At 48.4% G+C, this 27,035-nt stretch overlaps 1 protein-coding gene across 3 annotated transcripts in view; it reads left to right on the forward strand.

The window, feature by feature from the left end:
* LOC139056178 (uncharacterized) overlaps positions 1 to 27,035 on the forward strand; it is a 254,910-nt gene that overhangs the window by 70,330 nt on the left and 157,545 nt on the right. For all 3 annotated transcript variants that reach the window (XM_070534170.1, XM_070534168.1, XM_070534169.1), the window contains exons 2-3: positions 11,463 to 11,833; positions 13,879 to 14,044. In XM_070534170.1, coding sequence (XP_070390271.1) covers positions 11,589 to 11,833; positions 13,879 to 14,044 — 411 coding nt within the window. In that variant the 5' untranslated portion in view covers positions 11,463 to 11,588. The remainder of the gene's footprint in view (positions 1 to 11,462; positions 11,834 to 13,878; positions 14,045 to 27,035) is intronic.

The raw sequence follows: 27,035 nt of genomic DNA on the forward strand, positions 1-27,035 counted from the left end.
TTTCTTTCTTTCCTTTTTTTTAATGATGGCGCGAACGCATGCGGCGACCTGCGGAATAGAACACCAAGAATTTCCCGCGAGTAAACCACCACGCTGAGACGTTTGTAATGCTTCGTAATATGTAGATGTAATGTACAGTTGAGTCTGGCACATTTTTGGTCCACTCTTATGTTCCTGTGTGTGGGTCGATCATGGCGCTTCAGAAACTGTTAATAACGTTTTCTTGTTTAATATAACTTACGTGAAATGTACAGCGTATTACACATACTTTATTTAACCTAGGACCAGCATTTTCTTTCTTTAATTAAATGCGAAGCATTTCTTGGCCAACATTTTCCACTTTAGTAGTATCCATCTAGCGGCCTGTGTTTTGGTTCTCTCAAGGTCGTTTCATTAACGTGGTATGTACCGAAATTGGCGTGGTATGACAAGAGCGTACGACGAACCTAAGTGATTGGTCGTGACGTGAATATCATGGCATGTGGGTCACGTAGGTCACGAAACAGCCGCCTACGTCTCGGTGCTATCATAGTCGTTTCGTTAACATGGTGGCTGCTTCGCACGCTGCTTCGCATAACATCGTTTCTCACAGAGCGTGCGATCTGCCGGCTTTTCGGCGCACTTGCGTGCTGTGTATTCCAAAATAAAACGCCAGTGTTACTCTATCGTTTGCACGAATAGAAGAGGCTGCTGGGAGCGCCACAGCGCAGCGGTTGACTTCTATCATGACTTCATCCAGCGGATCTTCCGTCATGGCATCTCTCTCTTTCTCTCCCCATTCCCCTCCCCACGTGCAGGGTAGCGAACTGGAGTCAGTCTGGCCAATGCCTCCTTTACTAGATGCCCGCCGCGTTGCTCGCTTTCCCATTGTAGCGGCGGTTCCCTTAGTTGAAGTTAGTTCAGCATAAATTCCGTGAGGCGGCGGTCGGTGCCTTTTCAACTTCCGGCGGATGTGGCAGCGGCGGCTGAATGCATCCGCCGGCGCGTTATATGCGCGGGCGTCTGTTAGCGAGCATTATCGCGGGCCTCCGAGACGGTGACGGTTGCCATGTTAATCTCAGAGGCCGCAACACGTGATTGCAAGTTGCAGGCGTTCGCCATGAGTGGCGCTCGTTGCCTTTTCGCGGAGGAGAGAAAAGGGAGAGGGCCCGGAACCGAGCTACCGGACAACGCGGCAGGCATCTAGTAAAGGAGGCATTGGTCTGGCTAACCTCCCTGCCTTTCGTTCTTCCCTTCTCTCTCTCTCTCTCTCCCATCAAATCGTGGTTTTCGACGTGCTCTGGGAACGCGTGATATCCCCACGTACACCCAAAGCGTCTACATGGAAGACTCTGCCTATAGCTTTGCAGCTCCCAGCGGAAGCCTGCCCGCGTCACGTTTCTCATCATTACCGCCGTCGGGAGGAGTAGATCCCTGCCTGACCTGCACAGCGACGAAACAACGGAACAGGGCTTTGGGCGCCAACGTACGTGAACATACACGCAGGAAGGCGTGAGGGCGGCGAGGACCGCTGCGTTCGCTCTCTATATAACCTCCGAGACAGCGCAAGGACTGAGGGAGGAAGGAAGTGGGCTTCCGAGGAGAAGCCAGAACAAGATATGCCGAGCTGACGCCGGAGTTGACTCGACCGCAGAAGCCGCGTGGTTCGTCCGTCAGCGCCCTCAGCCAGCGACCGACCTTTATGAGGATGTGTTGCCTGTTAGGGAGTGTCCTCCTTCGGGGAACTTACGTACGGTTACTTAGCGTATCCTACGGCGTCAGAAGTGATACGCTGTGCACGGTGCGCCGATATGAAGGGGAAGACGAAGTTTGGGATTTAGCTGGCTGGTACATTTCGTTGTTTCTGGGCTGACATATAATTAACTTTGCGTTGGTCGGTCAACTAAACACAAGATGACTGTCACAATAAATAACAGTGATTGGCAACATAGCATGACTCGCGTTTTTTCAGGGATAGCTGTTACAACAATGATTATATAGTGATTTCTTTTATATTAGCTCAGAGTGGGGGGTACTTTCAAGCACAACCTTTGCAGAAGATTTGTATGAATCAGAGGGACACGGGATCAGTGCATTTACTGGGAGTTGTGAAGCAGTGAACTTGTAGGCTGAGTGTATTTGCTTGTGCTATCAGTGGTTTGTTTTCATACTCCAAACAGTGCAGAAGGCAAGACGAGTGAGCAGACGGCGCAGCGCAATAGTGACGTCTGTTCGCACTATTTTGGTCTTTGGGATTGTATTCGGTCTGTCAACACATAACTTTCAAACAGACCAACAACGTCTATACAATGCCGAAAGAATCTCTCAAGTTTCTCGTATAGCACCTCGATAAGGTATGCACTTTTCCGGCATCAAGTTCAGTTAACTTACACGCGAGAGCTGCCCGCGCGATACTGTCAACACCGCCTTCACAGGTAGGCAACGCATGCTATGCGACGCATGCTATTCTGTGGCGACGTCCGTCCATCGCTTGCTTTCTCCGTTAAGGGGTAATTAGTGCCCGTTCATTGGCTTAACGCTCTCTCTCTCTCTCTCTCTTCACCGTCACGTGATTGCTGACCTCTCTTCTCACTGTTTTGCGATCGTTCCTGACGTGGGAAAAGCCAACGCACCGGCACTCCATCAACGTGTGCGCCTTTGTCCAACCATCGCTGGCCGGGAACAAAGGCAGGAGAATGCCAACACGGCGCTCGGAGATTAACCATAATGAAATCACCGGTTTTTCTATACCTTATATCCCGGCGAAAGGGGATTAGGAGATGAAAAGCTAATGGGAAGCTTCACAAAGGCGCGGGCCCAAGCAGGCTTACGCTGTCCGAAAAGTGCACCGTCAGCGATGCGAGAGGTAATCGAGCAGATAGCGGAGAATACATTGTGTCTATCCCGACGTCCAGGTGGAGGGAGATGGAATAGGGACAGGATAAGCGACGCCCTTCGGCGAAATCTCGGCCGAGAGATTTTCGCGAAACGTCGGAATATAATAATGCGGCCAAGTCCCCTCTATTGTGACATTGTCGTTGTCGTAAAGCTAATCTTGAAAGGCCGGGAAGATATAGTTCATTAATCAGAATGGGTCGACTTGGAGCCTATGAACATTTCTCTATAGATATCCTTAGGGCAACAATTCGTAAAAAGCGTAAGGTCACAAGTTGTCAAGGAGGAGGAGTAAATTTTAATGGAGAGAAAGGAGGAGAGGTCGGCCTGAAGAGCGTGTCTCTAGCCTGCTACTCCTCACTGGGGAATGGGGAAGTGGGAAATACAGGGAAAGGTAGGTGGCGGATGATTATGATATGGTACAATGAGATACTATATACACGTTGTCCAATATGCGGATGCGCACTGGAGACGCAATACACTAAGACTAATCTTGTCCATACAAAAAGTAATCTTGCCACAAAAAGTTTTTGCGCAAACACATTTCGCACTGACTACACTTCTCACAGCTTCTAGAGGCGGTCGTCTAAACCAGTCTCACTTAAAAAGTTCAAAAGTGCTTTTATGGCACGTTGGGCACAGTCAACACTCCTCCACGCGCCCAAAAGCTTTTCTTCTGAAAAGGGGCGGGAGTCCAAGCTGTCAACTGTAGATTTGAGTTTTCTTCGTTCGGCCGCATATTGAGGGCACACGCAAAGTACGTGAGCTATTGTCTCGAGAGTGTGACAGACGCTACATTCAGGGTCCCGTGTTTGTCCAATCTTGTGAAGGTATCGGTTGGTGTATGCCACACCCAGCCGTAATCGATGAATGAGCGTTTCTTGGCTTCTCCGCAACCGAAGTGGATGCCGGAATTGTAATCCAGCGTCAAGTCTATGGAGGCGCTCTTGTCGATACTCGGGATTGTCCCAATGTTGTGCAGTAGAAGTTTTAAGGGAGGTATGGAGCAAGGCGTTAATGTCATACCGGGAAAAATGAATTTTTACAATAGTTCCGTCAGTGTGCGCCTGTTTTGCTTCTGCGTCAGCCTGTTCGTTTCCAGCTATTCCACAATGGCCAGGAATCCACTGCAGCACGATGGTATGTCCGGAATGAGACGCCTCAGCAAGCAGATACATGATGTCATAAACCAGGGGACTATATGCGGTTCTGTCACTCATATAATTGCTGATGAGTTGCAGTGCTGGTTTTGAGTCGCAGAACACTGTCCACTTCTCGGGACTTTGTTGCAGTATGCAGCGAACTGCTTCTCGAACTCCGGTCAACTCAGCTGCTGTAGACGACGTCCTGTGTCCTATCTTGAACCGTTGTGCGATCCCCATTCCTGGCACAGTGTAGGCCGCCGCGGATGAGGTCTGTGTCACCGAACCATCTGTAAAAATATGTTCGTAATATCCATACATGTAAGCAATGTATGATAGCGCGAAATGCTTGAGGCCTGCAAGCGGCATCTTCGACTTCTTCGTTATTCCAGGGATTGAGAGCCTCACCATTGGCTTTGCCATCGTCCAGAGTGGAACTTCGGGTATGTCATATGGTTCGAAGTCCGACGGCAATAAGTCTTGCTGCGACAACACGGCTTCTGAGTAGGCGGCGACAGGCCGTACGCGTGTGACGTTCGTGAGTGGATGGTTCCTGTGTCTAGTCAGTACCCTTAGATGCACTCGCAATGGCTCATGTTGCAGATAAACTCGAGCTGGGCATGCACGTGCCTCTGCAATAGTGCCCCAAGTAGATGCACATCGTGGTAGTCCTAGGCAAATTCTCAGTGCGCGAGCCTGAGCACTTTCAAGTGTGCGTACAGCAGTTGTACTAACCCGAGAAAGTACAGGCGCACTGTAGCGGAAGTAGCCAACAAAAACTGCCTGGTAGAGCTGCAGAAGAGATGACTTGGATGGCCCCCATGATTTTCCAGACATATGTCGAATGATCTGAGTAAAGCTGTCTAGTTTTTTTCTTAATCCTGAGAGGTGCTTCGACCAAGATAAGTCACGGTCGATGATGACTCCGAGAAACTTGTAGTCGGTTACTGAAGGTATAATCTTCCCATCAATCATAACGGGGTAGCAGGCCATTGACTTTCGTGTAAATGCCATGGTTGCACTTTTTTCCGGTGAAAGCTGCAGTCCGCGACTGTTTAGGTATGTCGACGTTATTGACACCGCGCGCTACAGCTTCGTTTGCACTTGTAAGCGCGTTAAGCTCGTGGTCCATATACAGATGTCGTCTGCATACACAGAGACCGAGACTGCGCCTGCGTGTTCTTTGATCAGTCCGATGAGAACGATATTAAATAAGGTTGGGCTCAATACACCTCCTTGAGGCAGTCCACGATAGACGGGGTGGTTCTTTGTTTCCCCGTCTGGAGTTGTCATGAATATCGTTCTCTCTTGAAGATAGCTGGCTATCCATTGATGCATACGTCCCCCGACGCCACATTCTTCTAGGGCATTTAAAATGGCATCATGGAGAACGTTGTCAAACGCACCCTTGATATCTAGAAAGACAGCCGCCGTTAATCGACGGCGACGTTTCTGATGTTCAACAGTTGCTACTAGGTCAATGACGCTGTCGATTGACGACCTACCCTTTCGGAAACCTGTCATTGCGTCTGGATATATATTACGCTTCTCCAAAAACCACTCCAGGCGCGTCAAAACCATGAGTTCCATGGTTTTACCTATGCAACTGGCAAGCGCCACAGGTCTGTAGGAAAGCATAGCATGGGGTGTCTTGCCTGGTTTCAATAATGCCACAATTTTGCTTGTCTTCCAATGTGCAGGCACAGTTCCCGAGGACCACGAGAGATTGTATAAAGCCAAGAGCTCTTCAGTCGCTCGAGGGCCTAGATGGCGCAAGGTGGAATAGGTAATGCCATCAGGACCAGGCGCACTTGAGTGTCTTGAGGAGGAAATCGCTGCACGTAGCTCTTGCAGCGTGAATGGGAGGTCGAGGCGATCGTCCATTGTTGGAGGAGCACACCTGAGCACTGAAGCTACCGATGTTGTAGATCCAGAGAGGTGTATGCAGAAATCTTCCGCGATTTCCTTCTCACTGCGCGTCTGGATGATAGCCAAAGCTCGGAAGGGACGTAGCTGTTGTGGAGGAGATGGTAGTGCTCGTACAACATGCCATATTGTGGACAACGGTTTTCTTGGGTCCAGGCTGGTGCAAAATGACCTCCAACGTTGCCTGTCGAGCTTGTCTAAGTATCTTTGAATTTTCTTTTGCACACGGCGTGACGTCCTCAAGTCTGATGTCAATTTAGTTCGCCTGTATTTCCTCTCGGCGCGACGTCGGACTGCCCGCAGCTCTTCATATATAACGTCAACGGATGTTCTTGAATTTGAAGTTTCGATGATGCGTGTTGTTGCGTGCATTGCTGCTCTAATGCGCTCTTCAATCTCTTTCGGTGAAATTACACAGTTGCAAGATTCTTCTAGCTTGTTCTGAAACGCATCCCAGTCAGTGCGTCGCGTATGAGAACTTGTAAGTCTTGTAAACCACCTCAGTTGTACATAAGTAGGTAGGTGATCACTGCCATACGTTTCAGCATCTGTGCACCAGGCAGCAGAAGACGAAAGGCATCGTGAAGCGATAGCTAAATCGAGACAGCTGCTGTACGTCGTGCCACGAAGAAATGTTGGTGAGCCATCGTTCAGGATCTCAAGATTATTGCTGCTTGTGAAGTTAAGAAGTTGTCTTCCTCGAAGGTTTGTGATGCTACTACCCCAGAGATGGTGGTGCGCGTTGAAATCGCCTACAATAATATGAGGTCCTTGGCAAGAGTCAAGAACGAGTTTCAGGTGTCCAGAGTCAAATCTTCCCCTGGGAGAAATATAGCCACCGATGATCGAGATTATCCGGCGCTTTAGCTTCAGTGTGATCGAGACGTACTCATTGCTGTTATGCACCGGAACTTGGTTTAGCGAATACGTGAGGTCACATCGCACACATAGCAAAACTTTGCTAGTATTTCCACTTGTCCCAGACGCGAATTGTTCATAGCCGGAGAGTCGAAATGGCGATGTCATATTCGGCTCGCATATTACGATAACTGGAAACCGATGCTTGAGCACTCTCTGTTTAAAATCTCCCAGGCGACCCCGTAGACCTCGTGCGTTCCACTGGAATATTACGGAACCGTTTATCCTTTCCTGTAGTGACAACCTTGAAGTTGATGATGCCATGGCGTTTACTAGCCTTTATACAGCAGCAAGCACTGGTTCTAGTGCGTCGAGAATTTGCACCGCAGCCTTTGCAACGGGCGTCTTAACTCCGATGAGCAGCATTCGCAAGGAACGAACCAACTGTGCAAGCATTGCCTTGATATGCCTATCCGACGATGAAGGTTCATGGTCACGCTGGCGTTCCGGCTGCACTTCTGTACTCCGAGATGGCAGGGAAGGCCATATTGTAGTGTCCTTGGTGTTTAAAAGAGTAGACGTGGGTAAAGGTGCCTGTGACGTTTGAGGACTAGCATGAGCGCGCGACGACTTTTCCTGGTGTACAGGTTGTCCTGTTGTCGATGCTGATCTCCTTCTGCGATTACGTGAGCGCCTCTGGCGGCGGTGGACCTTGGTAGCAGCTTCTCTGTGTGTAGATCGATCTCGTACCATTTTCCTTAGCACGGACATTTCAGTCTTTAATTTTGGACAGTCCTTCGACGTTGCCTCGTGTGGCCCATCGCAGTTAGGGCACTTCAAGTCAGAGCCAGCACACGTCAACTGATCGTGATCACCACCACATCGCGGACATGTCATCATGTTCATGCACACAGCACTTACATGCCCGATTTTCTGGCATTTACGGCACTGCAAGGGCCTAGGGATGTATGGACGGACAGGATGGCGCACATAACCCACTTTGACATGTGTTGGTAAGGTCTCTCCCTCAAAAATGAGTTTTATGCACCTCGACCGTCCTAAACGGTGTATGTCTGTGACATGGACGGTTGATGAGATTAGCGTTGGGAGATCGTCATTATCAATATCTGTATCGACGTCGTAGATAACACCAGTGGTGGTGCTGCCTCCATGTACGATGAATGAGCGGACAAGTATATTTCCTAGCTCAGTTACAGCTTTCAAGGTGTCGAGGCTGGTTCGTGTAGTCACATCAACAGTAAGTATGTTTCTTCTGGGATTAATTCGTACCTCTCTGATTTGCCCTGGAGCCAACCTCTCGAGATAGGCAGTGAGAGTTTGCCTATTGAGGGAATTGAGGTTGCCTGTAGTAGCGACGGGGATGTAGGCGATTGTGTACGCTTGCTGTGTGGGCGGCTTATTGTAGTTAAGCTCACTCACGCTTGATGTCCTACGAAGTTTCCTCTTCAACCGACGATTTGTGACCTCGGTATATCCGCCGTCAGAATCCATGTCGTCGACGTCTGAGCAGCTCGAAGACCTTGGCAGAGTCGCGTTGAGGTGGTCGAGCTCAGCAGACCGACTTGCAGCTTGGAGGCCAGCCCCCAACCTTGGCGGCAGAGGAGGCGGAACGTCCGTCATTGCTTTTGACATCGTACCCGCCACGGGGGCGACGGTACGCACAAATTTAACCGAAAAAACCAGAGCGAAGCAGGACTAGCAGCTGATCAAGAACTCGTCTTCTTCTTCTCTCGCGCGGTCACAACAAGTTGTCAAATTGCCTGACCAGCCTATAAAGCTGGTCTGTTCATTTTCTATAGATAATAGCAGATAACAAGCGTATGATTAAACTATACCAATTTATAGAAATTGTCTAGATAGATAGATTTTAGAGCTAGATAGACTGTATATAGTTTTTTATATGCTATCTAAAAATGTTTGTAACGTCATTGCTGGCGCTTGAGGTTTTCTACTCGTCGACAAGCTTCTCGATGCTTCCAATAATTTAGGCTATCTTAAGGTTCAACGTAACTCACCATGCTACCGTTGACACTTCCAGTCCGATCGAGGCGCAAAGCTTTACGCGCCTAATACGAGCACATATCAGTTAAGAAAAGTAATGAAGCGAGATGTGTCGACTCGGTGCACAAGAAAGGTTGTTGAACTAGCTGCGCACGAGAGCGAAATTGTGTTCGGAAGGTGAAGAAACAAAGAAAGAGGAAGAATTATTTCTTTGAAATATCGCCCACCCGTAGTACGGAGAAATGTATTGATCTTGTCGCCCATCTTCGCGATTAGCGGCAGCTGCGGTGGTGCGACTTAGTAGTCATCTCACGATTCCGCCTCTGCCTGTTTTATTGGTTTTTATTTTACCAACAGGAACAAAAGCATACTTGGGTTCATCGATTCGTTTCACGTGGAAACTTTTAGTAGGGTGTCTGGGACCAAACATTGAGAAGGGCGTACGTTTTCCATGTGACTATGGTCTGAAACCGCAGGAGACTGTAAATAACGATGATCGCCTCTCTCTGCCGCTTTAAGGAGTACTGAAGATTCAATTTAGAAGATGTGCTGGCGCACGCGGGACATTCGCCAAGTGAATGCTGGCATAGGTCAACTTAAACCAGCACCGAAGCGATTTCCAACTGCTGCCTCGTTCTTTGGCAAAGTTGCTCGGCTTTCCGCTTGCCGTAAAAAAGGTTAATGCGGTGCTGTCTACGCGAAAAGAGTTTCACCAGGCACGACCAATACTGATTCAGGTCAGAACATTCTTGCGCAGTAAACGCTACAGAAGAAGCATATTGTCACACATGGAGAGACAAATAAAATAAAATACATGGATTGCACTCATAACTTTCTGCATTCAGCGTCACAAAAATTGACTGCAGCCTAGCTCCGTCGTAAAATGGCGATCATCAGTGCACCCTTAACTTTGTTCCACATAGGGATGGTCGATTAAATTTTTTATTCAATTATGGACTAGTCATTCCACCTTTTAGCCATTATTCGTTTAAACACTTTAGGTGCAAGGTTTTTTTCATCGATTAATTGATTGATCAACATTTTTGTCGGGCCCTATTAAAAAGGTTGAAACACAGTTTGGTTCTTTGTGGGACCTTAAATTAATTTTTGAGAGGTGAGACCAAGTTTGAAACACAAGTGTATAAACTTTTGGTAACGAATAATCTTTAACATATTAAAGACCAACTATAGTTGGCACTAGTGGCTTTTGAAAAGTGAAACAATGTTTGTTATAAAATGGCACCTAATGTAGAACTAAATAATATAGATGGCACTAGTGAATGTCTGTGCAGTACAGTTAAACGAGAAATGAGAAAAATGGCAAAAGTGAAAGGGGATGTCAAACTGAAATATAACAAGAAAATTGCAATCTTCACAGAAGAAGAGAAAAATTACTAGTTCAGGATATTAAATCACATGCTCTTTTCTACAGAGCGAAGGAATGCCAATTGGCTGGAATGTCTGGGTGAAACCGACACTTTCTCTGAATGGCAACCCAACCAGCATGCGTGAAGAGATGCTCGGATGCTATAGATCTGATGGAATTGTCATCAACTACATCGCTATGTCGAAATACAGGCTTTAAACCGTCGGGCGGGCTGTGACACGTCTTTGGTGGATTAGGTTGCTATAGTATGCCTTCAATAGCGAGGGCATTCCAAGCCTCCAGCTTTGGGCGGCGGGGTGGCGTTTGGGGGAAGAGAGGAAAAGCGCACGGCTCGGTATCACTCGGGACTCTGAAAAAACAGTCGACATACGCTGCTCTTAATTGCGCCGCCGTTCCAGTGAAATTTTCAAAATTTTGACGCCACTCCTGGCAAACTCTTGAAAACTAATGATCGAATAGGTCTTATCGACTGACTCGACTGAATGAGCGGGGGACAACGATGAAGAAGGATCGTTTGACGGGATCCTTTTGATCGAATAATCGATAAATCATTCATCGATATTACGTACCCTACATCCACATGTCCTCAGTAAGTGGAACATTTTTGCATGTAGGTTCTAGTTAGCTGGCGGATCCTATGTGGAACAAGAATATGTCGTTCCACTTACTCAATAACGCTCCTCTGGCACGATAAAAAGAGCGATACGCACTAACAGTGGCGAGAAATTTCCCTAGGAGAGAGGATAAAAATAAGTCGCGCACCGTGGAGCTTCGCGTGCGACGCCTCTACCTAAGGAAAGCGCTTCGCCGGACTAGTTGGTACACGTTGACGAGTACGAAAAGAAGAGCACGAAGTAGCACGAAAACGGGAAAGACTACCTGTTCATTGCTCGTGAGGTCGTCTTCCTCGTTTTCTTGCTGTTTCCTGCTCGTCCTTTTGCATACATTGCTGCCTCCGAAGTACCGAGGCGACAAATTGCGCTCACGATTTTTTCGCGTGTTCCTTCTCCTTGTCTTGTCCGTTTCCCATCTCGCGCACTAAGTGTCAGTCCCTAATAACGCATACATCTCCCTCTCACATCCTCCCTCCCAAAGGCAGAGTTAGGTCGCTCTCCCCCATTTTAAGTTAGTTGACGCTCTCTCTGTTTCGGTACTCCACGATGGAGTGTGTGTAGCATGGAATGGTGTGTAGTATCCATCGGAGAGGCAACAACGCGTGACCGCTCTCGCTTTCCTCCTCCCCGGTGCCGCAGACTCTCCACGGCTGGTGCCCGCCCTTGCTCGGAGGCACGCTCTCCCCGCCGCCCGTCTCGGAGGCCAGCGGGGGCGGCGCAAGGCATGGCCGAGACGGCAGCAGCGGGAGCCGGCCGCCCGCCGTCATGGGCCTGAGGTTCCGCCGGCTGCGCAGAATGTCCAGCGGCGAAGACGCGCTCACGCCGTCCTCCTCCTCCTCCGGCGCCCAGCCCCCGCAGCAGGCTCAGGGATCGGCGCAGCCGCCCACCAACGGCAGCTCGGAGGAGGAGGAGGCCTGCGACGGCCTGGCGGAACTGTCCCGGCCCGTCAGGCCGCTGCCCATCAAGGATGGGTATCTGCACGTGCTGTCCGGAGACCAGCTGTGGTTCAGGTGCGCATTGAAAACGGGCATGCTGTACGGGTGGGCCTGCGTGCGGCAACTATATTCGCTGTGGTCTGCTATAGAGCGAGGGTCTCCAGCACGCAATGCCGCAATGCTTGCCCGCGTAGCGCCAGAGAATGTTTCCTTCTTGCAGCACTGTGCTTACAGGGGTTCGGCCTATCTCCTTCTCTTTCCCTGTGCATGATGGACATGTCGCAGCGGTAATGGCTGCTTATTGCTGGAAGCTGGGCCACTTGATTAGTGAAATGGTATGGAAGGAAAAATGTACACCGGTAGATTATGCATGATCTAGCTCGGACTTCAAGTGGAGAGGCTCGGGGAACGTACTTCCATGCTACTGTATTTAACTCCTACATGGGCTAAGTTGCGGCGTCAAATGAACATTAAATGTGAAACAAAAAGTCGCAGTTTCGCCCTAAAGGCGAAGCGTTGATTGCGATAGCAAATTAGTGGACAGATAGCTATGATAAGTGACGATAGTACTTTTGTCGGCGGCATAAACTTCTAAACGTTAGTATGGTAACTAAGTTAACAAGCATGGTACGTTGTCACGCGCGCACAAGCAAGCATGAACACGCCTCCCTCGATGACCGGAGAAACTCGCTGTCAGAACGCCATAGAGCGAGGAATCGAGGCAGCAGCAGCGAGCGAATTGACGTTAGTGCTGCGTCCCGCATCAACGCTAACTAAGCCACGAAAACACAGTCCGCGGCAGAACTCTGTCCCCTTCGCAGATGGCCTTCGGGATGCAGCTACCCGGGCTGGCACGCGCGGCCGTCCGGGTCGCACGGAGTATAACGCGTTCCGCTCCCCATCCTCCCTCCCGGATGCCTGTGCGCGACGGAAGACGGCTTACTTCCTCCCCGCTTTCCTCGCGTGCGTGCGTGCGTGAGACTGAGCGGCAATCGCCGGCTCCCCTTCGTACGCTTTCACTCGCACATACAGCACACGGTGCGCGACGACGATCTTATCAACCTTGGACATTATACGGAACCTCACGGCGACGGCAGAAATGCGCCTGCACCCGCCGTGGTTGCTCAGTGGCTATGGTGTTGGGCTGCTGAGCACGAGGTCGCGGGATCGAATCACGGCCACGGCGGCCGCATTTCGATGTGGGCGAAATGCGAAAACACCCGTTTACTTAGATTTAGGTACACGTTAAAGAACCCCAGGTGGTCGAAATTTCCGGAGTCCTCCACTACGGCGTGCCTCATAATTAGAAAGTGGTTTTGCCACGTAAAACCCCATAATTGAAAAGGGCCTGGAGTGTCCATATAACCGCTATCGCAATAAAAAAAAGAGAAAAACCACTGAATGAACGTAATAAGTAACAGAAGTGGACAAAGCCTATTTACCTTGCGCAATCATAGTTAACTCGGGTTCCTTGTCGCTTTCCGAAATGTTTCCTCGACAACGCCCTACGGGAGCTACGCAAGAACTGATAAGAGGTAATGGCTGACGCGAGTTTGAGACCACTGGACCTTGTAGCGAAGCCTTATGCCTTATTCTATACTATTCTTATCATCCACCACAAACGACCGCCTGATCCCGTTGACAATGTGGGCAGACCGTCGCTCTGACCACTGGTCAAGCGCGAAAAGCCTGGAAAAGCATAGAATCAGAAAAGACTTGCCCTTAAGACTTGCCCTTAAGGCATAATTCTTGGAGCGTATATGTGTATTATATGTGTGCTGTGAGGCCAGTGTTGTGTATGAATTGAAGCAGTGTTTTGTGGAATCTATTGTCATATATCCAGCGGTCATAGCTGGTTGTCACACTGTAGCGGAGGCCGGCTTGCAGTAGGAGACGCGAGCGTTCCGATTGTAAACCCGTACATGTCCATATTAGGTGGTATGCATCTAATGTCGCTTTCCGAAATGCTTCCCTGACAACGCTCCACGGGGAGCTACGCAAAAACTGATAGGAGGCGATGGCTGACGCGAGTCTGAGACCGCTGGTCAATAGCAAAGCGTGGGATCAGTGCTCGGTTTCACAACTTAATTGGGAATAATACGAATACTCTCATTTCGCAGGCTCTACGTCGCGCTTCACGCGGAGAAGCTGGACGCGTACTACGAGGTCTCGGACAAGGCCCCCGTGATCTCGGTCAGCCTGGCCGGCTGCGAAGTGGTCACGCCGGAGATGGTCACCGGCTCGGCGCCCGGAGAGGTCTGCTTTCCCATACAGCTCGTCAAGAAGGTGAGTGAAAGACGAATTTCGCACCTGTACTATAGCGTCGTTCCATCGATAGACGAAGAAAGTCGCCGTCGAGAGCGGCCTGCTGAAGACGATGGCCCTTACGACGATACGTGGCGATAACGGTGGGACTTCTGTGGTAGTTTGTATTTGCCTGTGCATGAAATCAGTCTCCACATGAATACACAGGAGTTGATTCTTACATCTACAATTAAACTACTGTCGCAAAGTGCGGTACACTAAAGACGATAACACGTATTGCCATAGCTGTCAACAGAGACGGTAATTCCCGAGTGCGCTGCAGATTCACGAAGCGCATGAAATCAGCCTGGGTACAAAGATACAACGTTCTATCACTGCACCGGCGCACGTACGTGCGCTGTACAGTACTGACGACAACAACGTTAACGATTATAACGATAGACAGCTATATGAATGCGATTTATCTCCACTTGTTCCAAAGGTGTAAAGTCTCATAATATAGACTTTATGTCATAAGGTCTATAAAGTCATCAAGTCTATACTATAGAGGCATTTCGTCGGGACGTTGCCAGACAGATAAGAGCTGAGTGACACCGCGCTTCATCGACAAGCATACCGCATACATAAAAAAGGGTAATCCTGGGGTTTTACGAGCCATGCAAAACCATGATATGGATATGAAGCATGCCGCAGAGGGGGACTACGGAATAATTTTGACCAGATGGGGTTCTTTAACGCGCAACGAATGCACTGTACACGGGCGTACTTGCATTTCGCCCCCGCTCAAATGGGGTCGCGCCGGCCGGGATTAGATTCCAGGCCTTCGGGCTTAGCAGCGCAACGACAAAGCCACGACGGGTTGCCACGTATATCGTTAAATGGGTGGATGGTAAGTCCTTGGATTGTACGACACACAGTTGCTCGTCGCATTGAATAGGCTATATATAGTCAATCTGTAAAATGATAAGTCAACTTAGTATATACGACGTACGAAGCCATATTACAGTCAGAGAGGCTGTGGCTTAACGTCGACTTCGTCGTGCACGTTGTTCCAGAGGCACACGTTCACAGCCCAAGGAATTACCCTAAGCTTTTTTCTCCGTCGCCTTTCTTCTCTCGAATAATATCCCTTTGGAACGGTAATCCAATACCGCGGATTTTTGAAACTTCGGGGACCCGAAATTCGAAGCGGGCAATTTCGTCGCGATGTACGCGGAGCGGACAGGGCTGTTGCAGCGACAATACATAGAACACGACACAGGCGCATCACGCTTCACCTCGGCGTTTTACTTCGTGCCTTCGATTTCTTGCGAATCTGAGAAAAAGTTCCCCAATTGGGGGCCCTTGGCTTGAACAAAGCGGCTGCTAGGCACACAATTCCGTGCACTGCCATCGTACGCTATAGACTGCCAGCTTGTTCAGTGACAAAATAGGACGTCGATAGAATAGAATCTTCTATTGTACGCCTTCTTTCTTCTGAGACCTATGTACTCCTCTTCTTTCCTCTTCTGTCGATTACGGTGGCAGCACATTACATAAAATCAATTTGTCCGTCTCGCTCCTGGTCGAAAAACAGCGAGAGATAAAAAAAAAGAGAATACAACGCTGCACTGTTGCACTCGGGGTGAGTACGCCGTTATTCGGTGCAGCGCTGTTGATAGCACTGACGTGTCACGCGACGTCGCGATACACGCTTGCCTCCGAGTTCCCTCGTGAATACCCGAAGCCTACGCACACCGCATGCCTCCGTTCAAAGCGAAGTCAACGCTCGTAAATCCAGGAAGGTCACAGTCGCTCCTGTTTGTCTCGCCGTCGATGTGTTCGCCTTTATGGTTGTTCCTGACTCACCCCATATGACGTTCTGCGGAGCTAGAACCTTCACGGTATTATTCATCGATAGTCCCGACCGCCGCATTGCCCTCTTGAAGAGGCACAGAGGAGCAGCAGTTACCGAAAAGGGAACGATGGAGTCCAAGTGAAGACTCATCTAGAGTATTTCAAATTTATTCGTTCGGTCACGTAACTAGGGTGGCTGTAGGTCACGTGACAGAGTATACTACCAGTGGCGAATGCTTAGCGCCATCTCTAACTTCAGGCCTGCTAAGTCTTGCGTCTCTCGAAATCGGCATTAGTTAGTCTGTACTTGCTTTCTTTTTTTTCAAGTATGCTGCGCTAAGCAAGAGGGTGCAGCTGTGTGAGGTCATGAGTATTACGCCGGTTATTACACAGACTGGCTAAGCTATCAAGCAATGTATTGTGTGAGTCGCGGCCATATTACTTCTTGCGTGCGGGCGGTGCCGCACCGTCTTGCAATCGGCTCGCGTACCGCTGCACGGTATTACGTTCGTTAGAACGAAGCACGGTCTCTGTAATTATCGTCGCGCGGGAAAGAAAGAAAAAGGACAGAAAATGACGAGTCGGAAGGTCCTGTAACGACATCGTCGCGGGGCCGTCACGGCCGCTTCGCGAAAGAAGGAATTAAAGATAACTTGTCCCCGCCGTAGGTGGGGAAGGAGTTGAGAGGCCTGGACCGATCAAGTTGCCACCCTCACATCGCGTGTTCTCAATCGACACTGAAAGCCTTTATCCCATTGTCGTCCGGAATTGCTGAACGCAGGTTAAATAACGTCGCAGTGCTTTTTTGTATTTGCGCTTGCTTCATAATCATCGACCGCGCGAGCAAATGGGAGAGTCGCCGACGTTCGCTGTCGCCTGATTGCTTGTTCAAACCTATATGCAATATACTTGCCGGGACTCTTTCCGCGTTTCCCTTTGTTTCGGTCGATAATTGCTGACGTTCAGATTTCGCGCGACGCAATTAACCGCTTCGTTCTTTCTCCTTTATATTTCCGTGCAAGTCCGATATACGTCGACTTGTTTCGCGACGGGACATAATGTACTCTCGTTCACTCGAGTGCTCGCTCCATATAGCCTTTTGTGCTTTTGTGCTTTGCTTATAGCTGTATTGAAAATAAATAAAGTAAATAAATAATGAATATGTGTGCGTGTGCGTGCGTGCGTGCGTGCGTGCGTGTGTGTGCGCGTGTGTGTGTGCGTGCGTATGTGTGTGTGCGTGCGTGTGTGTGTGGGGGGGGCGTGCGTGTGTGTGCGTGCGTGCGTGCATGTGAAAGAGAGAGAGAGAGTGTGTGTGGGGGGGGGGCGTGCGTGTGTGTGTGTGCGTGCGTGCATGTGAAAGAGAGAGAGAAAATTTGTGTGTGTGTGTGTGTGTGTTTGTGTGTGTGTGTGTGTGTGTGTGTGTGTGTGTGTGTGTGTGTGTGTGTGTGTGTGTGTGTGTGTGTGTGTGTGTGTGTGTGTGTGTGTGTGTGTGTGTGTGTGTGTGTGTGTGTGTGTGTGTGTGTGTGTGTGTTTGTGTGCGTGCGTGCACGTGCGTGTGTGCGTTACCGCTGGGAGCGGAGTCGCCATACATGAGGAAACCGATTCCTCAGGCCATCTAACCACCACACTTGTTCTGCTAGGCGACTTTTTCTAAAATGCTAATGGCGTGAGGATGGCATTTCCTCTCCCTTTGTGGCCTCAATTACTTTGTCAAGTGCCAATTGACTATGTGGCCTAAGGAAACTGCCAACGAGCGCCGTTTGCGCTGTGGCATCTGTCTTCAATGCGACTTGCCAAATGTCCACACTGTTAGACCAGCTGGAAGCAGGAGTTCCCCCCTGTCTGTGCCTAGCTTTCTTTTTTTTTTTTACTATAGATAACAAAATGTCTGATTTTTCTCATTGAACTTTATGCCACTTCCTTCGTACCGCGTATAGAAACGCTGCTGCAAACAATAGACCAAAGTGAAATGTTTAACCCGACTGGACTTCTCAGCATTGCTAAGGCAGATCAAGGAAAAGATCCTCCGTTGCATCATTTTTGCATGTTGACATGCAAATGTGACATGCTTCATTTGCGTGGCTCAAGCTAACGTCTAACCTGCTTGTTTGCTTGTTTCGCTTGTTTACTTGCGTTTCTCGTGGCTTCGTAGTCGTTTCCTTCTGCACATTTGATAGCGACAACAGCCTATGCGGGCTGAGTCCTCGAGGCTTAGTTACTAAGGCTAAGCCTAAGTTGTCCCAGTCGTTTACATCAAGCTAAGTATTCCTTTCGTCAGCGGCTTCACCTGTTTTAAGCCTACAGCGCGGTCAATACAAACACCGAACGTGGAACCAGTTAGCTACACACGAGTTCTTCGATAACATTAAAAAAAAATTCACCGAGGATTACGATAGTCCCTAATGCGCGAAATTTGAGCGGAGCTGTTTATGTGTTTTGAATTCGCGATATGGTGAGGCAAATCATTTGAATCTGAACGGCAGGATCCTCTCGCCGGCGACGCTGAGCCTCTGCTTGGGCAGCTCGTTCAGCAGCACACTGTAAAATAATTTACACCTTAAAAGTGAAAAAGGGTGTAAATGTGTCTAACTCACACCCTTAGGGTGTAATCTATATAACGGCCATCATAAGGGTGTGAGTTATACACACAGTTACGCCATTTTTCACTTTTTAGGGTGTAAATTATTTTACAGTGCAGCGCGAGACACCGGTTGCGTCTCTCAATGTTCAGAAAAAAAAAAGCGGGAACACGCGGAAACGCTGGGCTCGCACGGAGCGCCTTCTCTAGCGGTGGCGGCGCAGGCGAAGTAGCGCATGCGCACTGGCTTCGAAACCCACGCCAGCGCTTTGCTTCCACATGTGGAATCGGTGGACGCATCACCACATGCCTTAGTAACGACGGCCCCGGCGAATGAGTGAAGGCGCACGCTTCTGTGGCGCCATCTCGTGGAGGTTTGCCGCCGTGGAGCAGGTCTCGTGCCCGCACTGCGCTTTCACCCCTTCACCATACCCTCCTCGCCACTTTCCTCCTCACGCTCTCTCCGCTGTCGCCGTCTTTCATCGTCTGCTGCCCTCCGCGCTCCTTCTGCTGGTTACGCCGACGCAATAACGGGTGCCTGAGAGCTGTGATCTAAATATGTTATATGAAGTGACTCTGGCTATATGTAATGGGAACTGTGCAGCATATTAACGCTGTCTCATATGCCTGCCTTTCGAGTTGCCTTGAGCCTAGAACATATTAACGCACCTCATTTATATATATATATATATATATATATATATATATATATATATATATATATATATATATATATATATATATATATATATATATATATATATATATATATATAATACGTTCTGTTCACTCTTCAAAACCCGGTCTTTTCGCTCGCATGGAGCATTTCAGCCTGAAGATTCCGCGGACCATCTCGCCCTTCTCTCATCTTTCTTTCTTTCTTTCTTTCTTCCTTTCCATGGCTGTAGGCAATTTGCGAGCGGGCGTTTCCATTGTTCCACATGCGACGCCAAAAGCAGCGAGGCGCCTCGCGAAGACGCACCCCGAACTTGCACGGCCCACCCGTTTCGTTAAGGACTGCTTCTCAACTCTTTTATTAGCCTTTCTTATTGTTCACCTATGCGAAGCCCGGGCGTTGAGAGCTTCTGCGCGTCTGCAAGAAGGGAACAGCTCGCTCTAGGCCAGAAGCTAGACTAAGTATATGCTTAAGGAGAGAGGGAAGAAAAGAAAGCAGGACGCCCTATTTCTTGAGCAGAACGAGAGGCCTTGCGAGAATATCTATTGTTTGTAGAATAAAAAAATACATTACCGCTATTCCATATATATATATTCTTACCGTTTGCCGTCGCTCCATTCTCTGGCGTGCTCACAATTTCGCGCGCCTATATGTACGCAAATTGAGTAGAACCATGTTCTTGAATGATGTGTTTCTCGCTTTCTTTTTGTCTGTCTTTCTGTGCGTCTCACCCTTGGTCTCCTTTAATCTTGCTGTTGCCGGGCGAGATTTTGACGCACCTTCAGCATAAGGGGAAGGCACGTAAAAAAAAAAAGAAAAAGCTACAAGTGCAAGACCCAGAATCCCCATGAGCCTTTGCGTCATCCGGCCACTTGAAAGCATTTATAAGCCGCTCCCATGCAAGCCGCTTCACGAAAAGAGGCACTTAAATTGTTGTCGTAAATCATCAGCGCAGTCCAAGAAAAGTACGAGTGATCGATGAAAAAAAAAACAGATGGCGCCAACGCACCCCATGTCCACGGCAACAAGGAATCGCGTAAAAATAAGAAAGAAAGAAAGAAAGAAAGAAAGAAAGAAAGAAAGAAAGAAAGAAAGAAAGAAAGAAAGAAAGAAAGAAAGGGAGAAAGAAAGAAAGACAGAAAGACAGAAAGAAAGAAAGAAAGAAAGAAAGAAAGAAAGAAAGAAAGAAAGAAAGAAAGAAAGAAAGAAAGAAAGAAAGAAAGAAAGAAAGAAAGAAAGAAAGAAAAAGAAAAGGCAATACGTGCATTCGGAAAACGGAGAAGGAGGATGAAGGAGCTACATGCTTTAATATATAGAGCCCCTGTCTCGGACACCTCGACATGCCAGCCACATGAAGCGCATCCGTGGCGTATTGTCGGCGTTCTAACGCCTGGCGACGGCGCGTCCATGTCCCGCCGCGTGATAACCGCGCCATTTTTATTGCCCCGGTACTTATACCGCGAGGCTTTCGTTTCACTGTGTAGTTACACAAAAGGAATGGTTCAAATAACGGCTCCCATCATGGCTGCAGAGCGGTGTCAAATAGAGGTCGCGACTCCGCGCCACTCCCCAATACTTCTGAATTTAGGAACACGGCGGGGTATTGAGTCGGCCTACCGTTTGTAGGAGCCGACTGCCGATTTTCCGTCGGCCCCTTAAGGTATCTGGTCCGCCACCACAGTTTTCACGAGCCACACATTACGTATCACCGCATCTGAAAAATAAATCTCAATTTCTCGTGTTACGAAAATCAAAGTGATTTACTACTAACGGGGTTTCATAGCGCTATAGGGCTAAAATGGCCAAAGCGCGCAGAAATCAAAGTAAAATAAGGGCATTTTAACTTTTCTTTGGCTCTCCCTCCGGGTTTGGCCTTTGACGTGTTTCCCTCCCCGAATGTATATACAATTTATGTACAATTATGTACTGCATGTCGTCTTGCAGAGTAGACACTCTGCGCAGAAACGTTAGTACCCGTTTCTTAGCCACATGAGGCGATCGCGAAGGCGGTGGAAATTTCACACAGTGTCTCAAAGCACTAGCTGCCACCAGGGAAGAAGGGAACATCGGCGATCCATTGCTTTCATATAGGCAAATTGTCGCCCTGCTCGAAGTGACGTGCGCGCCATCAGTATGAATGATAGATCGATGGAGTATACCGTGGTTAAACAACCCCTACCCTCTCCCCCCCCCCCTCATCAGACGCGTACTTATTTCATATACGACACTCCAGAGGAAGCGAGACCAGAACGATCCTAGCGTATAAGCTCTCAGATAAGAGGCAAATAGTGCTTCGCATTGTAGACGGTACTGTACGAATCGAGAAAACGATGACAGCTGAGAAGGGTAAGCGATGCATGTCCCGATATAGTTCGAGATGTGGAGTAGAGTACAGTAATAAAATGTCAGAAGATGCTGGTCTACACAATGTGCGCCGAGCCATTAACAGGTGAGAGGACCCACGAGGCTCCACTGTGGCCTGATGATGCACGGTCACCCCTTTGTGAATTACACGCACACGTAATAACACGGGCATCAGAGGCGCAAACGACTCGTTAATAAAGGCCCTGGAGAAACGCACGACCGCCCTCGTGGCGTGATGGTCTGATGCGAGCGCGAGCTCACTCAATACTGCGCCACTCTCCTGTGATCGAATTTTGAACAATTACTATAGAGGGACCTATGGAGCTGGTGCCCACGGGTGCCCCAAGAAGGGCAGTTTAGCTGCAAAAGCTGCATGTGCATGCTTAACAAGTGGTTTGGCACAAATCCATGCGCATGTGCTGAAAGGAGCAGCATGGGCGTGCTTAGCAGTTGGTTTGGCAGAAATCCACGGGCCCGCTCTGCCAAAAGCTGCATGTGCATGCTTAGCAGGTGCTTTGGCAGAAAACAACGTGCGTGTTGAGCTCACTCAATACTGCGCGATTCCCCTGTCTTCAAATTTCGAACAATTACTAGAGCTGGTGCCCACGGGTGCCCCAAGCAGGGCAGTTTAGCTGACATGGCAATGACAGCTAGTGCATGGATCTGCCTAAACATTGTCCTCGCTTTAAATGGCTTCGTGACTTTGCAAAGCGATCATTCTTAAAACGGTACTGCGTTATAAATATTTAAGTAAACATTAATAACATTCGTGTGACGGCAGGCTTCGAACACGGAAGCCCGATACCGAAACCATGACGCCACGGACGCAAGGAGAAGCGGAACCACCGCGTTAGCAGCTATTATGCGTGCTTGCAGAGTCTTATCAATACGAAAGCATTACGTGGGCTCGTAAAGCGGAAAATCTGACGACGTGGCCGGAGATGATGCGAAAAGTCACGTGGTCGCAGAGACGCTCTCGCGCGTTCGTCGTCGTCTATATATAGTCATGGCCACAATTAGTACATGACCGGGTTTGTTGGAGAAGTATGGGAGAGGCCTTTGCCCTGCAGTGGGCGTGACCAGGCTGCTGCTACTGCTGCTGCTGCTGCTGCTGCTGCTGCTGCTGCTGGAGGGAGGCGTTCAGGAGGGAGGCGACACTTGCGGCTGTGATTTTCGTCGAATATCGCGTTTTCGCTCGTTGAATATTTGCACTGTCAAATAGAGCCTGAAAGGCTTTGGTTGCCGGTGGAGCACTTGGCGAAGGCTGTTTTGCTGTTCCACTTGACGGTGAAAAAAAAAATATTTGTAAAAATTCACTTTCGTTGCCAAGATGACTGTGGTGGTTATATGCAATAACATCTAGCGTTATGCGTCAAGAGCCAAGGATCCAAGAGACCGCGGAACGCAGCATGTCTCTCCCGCTAAACACACTCCTGCATGATTGAAGATGCACGAAAAGAACTATGCATAGGACGTCGGAAAAGATGATGACTATACACGTTGTAAACAACATGCAATAATATTTCCCTTTGAAACTGCGCGCCATGCTTTAATCTTGTACATGTGACCACTCTTACAGTGAGTGAGTCCAGGGGTTCCAGTGCACTGCTTAACATGGAATAGCAATCCTCGGTTATTAATGCGAAAGCATGAAATGTCCCACGAGGCAGGAAAGCCGGCGTTGTAGGAAATGAGTGGTACCAAAGATTATCACATCATGTGACGTCATCAGTGTCTTGTATGACGTGAGTACTAACGCATAATATAGTAAATGGTATAACAACGTTACTTAGTAGTAATTATGGGTAAATAAACTGAATTAAAGTAAATTAAGGTGAATTATAGTGAGGCAAAATGAATTAGAACAGTTTAGACTAAGGCGACTTAAGATGGAATAAAGGGAATTAAGGTGAAGTCAGGTGGATTAAAGGCGATTAGCGTGGATTAAAATGTATGAAGGTGTAATAATGTGAAATCAGGTTGGTACAAACTAGAGCAAGGTGGATTAAACTGAATTAAGGTTGGTACAAATTAGAGCAACGTGTATTAAGGTGGATTAAGGTAGAGTTGCGAAGGACATGTGAGAATGTATGACGTCACGTATCACGGCCACGTGACAACTGGAAGTGAAATTGATTCCGATATGCTCATGTATGACCTCGGTCACTTCACGCCACACGTCAGGGCACGTGACACGTCACAATGATTTCGCATTCAAATCGCGTAAGGATACTTAAGTGACTGGATTTTTGTATTAGTGACTCGCTGTGGTTGCGGTTCTCGCATCATCTGCATCTTTTCGGGCGGCAGCATTCTGCGGCTGCCCTTCTTCTCGGTCTGCAATCTCTTTTGAGCCACGTGAAATTACCGGGGATACTTTCCTCAGCACGGTTCACATAGCTCACGTGACAACGTACTACGATTCCGCCATACGAATGTGCTCATTTCACGCCGCTCGTAACGCAGTGTGCCATCAAGAGGAAGCTTTAGCTCAGGCTCAACTTTGAAGCCACCCATTCAAATAGAAGTGAAACACAGAAAAGCTTTGCTGAAACAACCCAAGGCCTGATTATAACGAAATTGGCTCCGTTTGAGAGAGGAACGTAAATTCTGGTGACTGTAGGAAGCGGTGCTTGGTTTAGAGCCCGATTTTTTTTTCACCATTCTGCATTAAGAAAGTGAATGGATTGCTTTGTAGTTTAGTTCAATTTAATCCCAGATGAAGCGTAACAAACGAAGCCACAAGAACGTCTGAAGCCACAAGCGTGAAGATCAGACAAGTTCATGTACCATACCCCTTCATTCCCATGATGGCTGAACGATCGAAGCACCACAATTCCCTCTAGTAAATGTAAGAAAGTTTTTTTTTTTATGCTGCAGTATGCGCACACGTGATGGCTTGTGCCAGCGGCGAGATGTCTGTAACAGCGGCCACATAACGGACTCGTTCTCGCGCGTTCTCGTCGCGGGGAAATGAGTTTTCAGCCCGAGAAAAGGCCCCAAGAACGGTGGCCGCCGCAGTAGCAGCAGCAGTAGCTGCAGCTTCAAGGAAGATTGTATATGCAACGGAAAGGTGCCCGTTTGCAGTCTCCGTCATCCTGCGGCCTCCTCCTTTACACATACTAAGTAGGATGTTCCCCACGCAGTATAGCGCAACCTGTCCGTGGTGTGGAGCTAAGACAACATTATACCACATTACATGGGAGTGTACCAGAAACCAGGCATTCCACAAACACAAAACACCAAGTGCGGAGCAATGGGAGAGCTGGCTCACCAGCCGCGAGCTAGAGACTCAAAGAGCTCTAATAGCGCACGCGTGCGAGGCGGCCCGGCTCAGTGGAGCCCTGGACTAGGGGCCCATCCATGGCTGAAGAGGACTCAAGCTTCAAGAATGAAGACTTCGGCCTCGACCCGCTAAAACCTTTAAAGAGTCAATAAAGTTTTCCATTCCATTCCATATGCAACGGACGCGGGGAGGACATGGGGGGAGGAGGAGGGTCATGGACGGAAACATTACACGTGGCTGGTTCTGTTTCGCTACGGGCCGCCAACGCGTACCGCTTCCCTTCCTCAGCTCCCTGCGAGCGCCCTGTTATATATACGCGCAAGGGTGAAAGAGCGTTCACCGCTCGCTCGAGGGCTCGTTGCCTGGAGAGCAGCCTTAACTGCAAGGCACGCACGACGCGCTCCCCGTTGCCTGCTAAGAGCCACTTCACTGTCTTCGCTTCGTGCTCATATACTTACTTGTTTGTTCGTTTGTTTGTTTGTTTGTTTTCCCCCTGCGAACTTTCAATTTTCTTCTCGTTTTTCTTATCTTTCATCGTCCTCCTTCTTCCTTCCTTTATTTATTTATTTATTTATTTATTTATTTACTTATTTATTTATTTATTAACTCTTGTGTTTTTCTTCCTACTTCGTCACCTCCTCCTTGTTCCATTATTCTTTTTCTTTCTTTCTTCTGCTACTACTGCCCCCCAGTTATCCCCACACAATAGCGTGGGGATAACGTTACTTAACTTTACTTTTACATACTTTACTTTTGCTTACATTACTTTTGCTTTTTACTTTACCACTTAACTTTTGTTTAACGCAGAAGGAAGCGCTGGAATGAAAGTGCGCATCTTCCGTTTAGGTACAGGCAGGCGCGCTAGGGACCTCTGCGAAAGTAATTGCGGTTGGAGGGAGAACGCTTCGCATCCGTTTTTGTTGTCCGACGTGATAACAACGCATATAAATATACGAGAGCGCGTATATTAACCGCAGCCGGCAAAAAAAGAAAAAAAAAGGAAGTGCGAAGCGCGTTATTTCGCTTCCTCCGCCATTCTCGGTGAACTCGGCTCAGAGAACGCCGAGAAAACAAGTCGGTCTGATGTATTGCAGTGAAACCCGTTCGCTGTCTTGCGGAGCTGAGTCTCCAGAAAAAAGTGAGTCTGTAATAGGAGTGAGTCTCCAGAAAAAAAAAAAGAATATTTCGTCCGGTGATATAAATCGTAGAGAGGGAAATGTTTGATCCTGTTCGTAATATCGTTCACCTCCAAGGCATCTTGCGGAGGACGAGTTCGATTATGACTGGGCGTTCTGCATTCGATGGCAGCCAAGCCACTCTTACTGACAGCGTGAGCGAAACAGACTGAACGCGAGAAAAGGACGACACCTAGCGGGTGCTGTGTTGCTCATATATAACACGTCATGTGTGGGGCTTGTACTACACAGCCCGGCTCCGCTTCCGCGATTCCTTTTATTGGAGAGCGACACATACTCTGTGACCAGAGTTGGTCTGACAGTTGGTTTCGAGCCCGGTATCACCAGCACAACAGCCATATGGTCTACCCATTAGACCATGGGCTCGCCTGTGAGCCAAGTTGGAATGAAAGAAGCTAGATGCGGGCATATTTAGGTAGATAACGAAAATGGGCATATCGTATCTTAAGAATGTTAATTGCATTAAAAAAAGAGAACGTCAAATGTTATGTCTCCTTGGTGCGTTGCAGTCTTATATCGGATGGTATGCTGATTCAAAGGGAAGATTTTCTTGAGATTTCTTTGCAGAACGTCCGAACATCATATCTTTACAACTCACATAGCAATACTCTATCCTGTCAGGTATATCGCGAACGAGACTAGTAAAAAAGAATCAGAAACACTTTATTTTTTTTAACTGCCAAGCTTGAGCAGGTAATGTCCAGCTTTTACTCAATTGGTAATTCATGCGAGCATGCGGGGTTTTACGCGCAGTCTCTCAGAGCGATGGCCTCTGTGCATTATTTCAGAGGAGACAACAGGCAGTATTCTAACGTGCGAGGACGTGTTCACAGGAGAACAAGAAAAACAACAGCAAAAGCACCAACAACCACAACAACAACGACAACTACTACTACTACTAAATACTACTACTACTACTACTACTACTATTACTAACTACTACTACTAACTACTACTACTGCTACTACTACTACTACTGCTACTGCTGCTGCTACTACTACTACTACTACTACTACTACTACTACTATTACGAACTGCTACTACTACTTCTACTACTATTACTAACTACTACTACT

This window comes from Dermacentor albipictus, chromosome 2, assembly GCF_038994185.2.
Source record: "Dermacentor albipictus isolate Rhodes 1998 colony chromosome 2, USDA_Dalb.pri_finalv2, whole genome shotgun sequence".
Lineage (NCBI taxonomy): Eukaryota > Metazoa > Arthropoda > Arachnida > Ixodida > Ixodidae > Dermacentor > Dermacentor albipictus.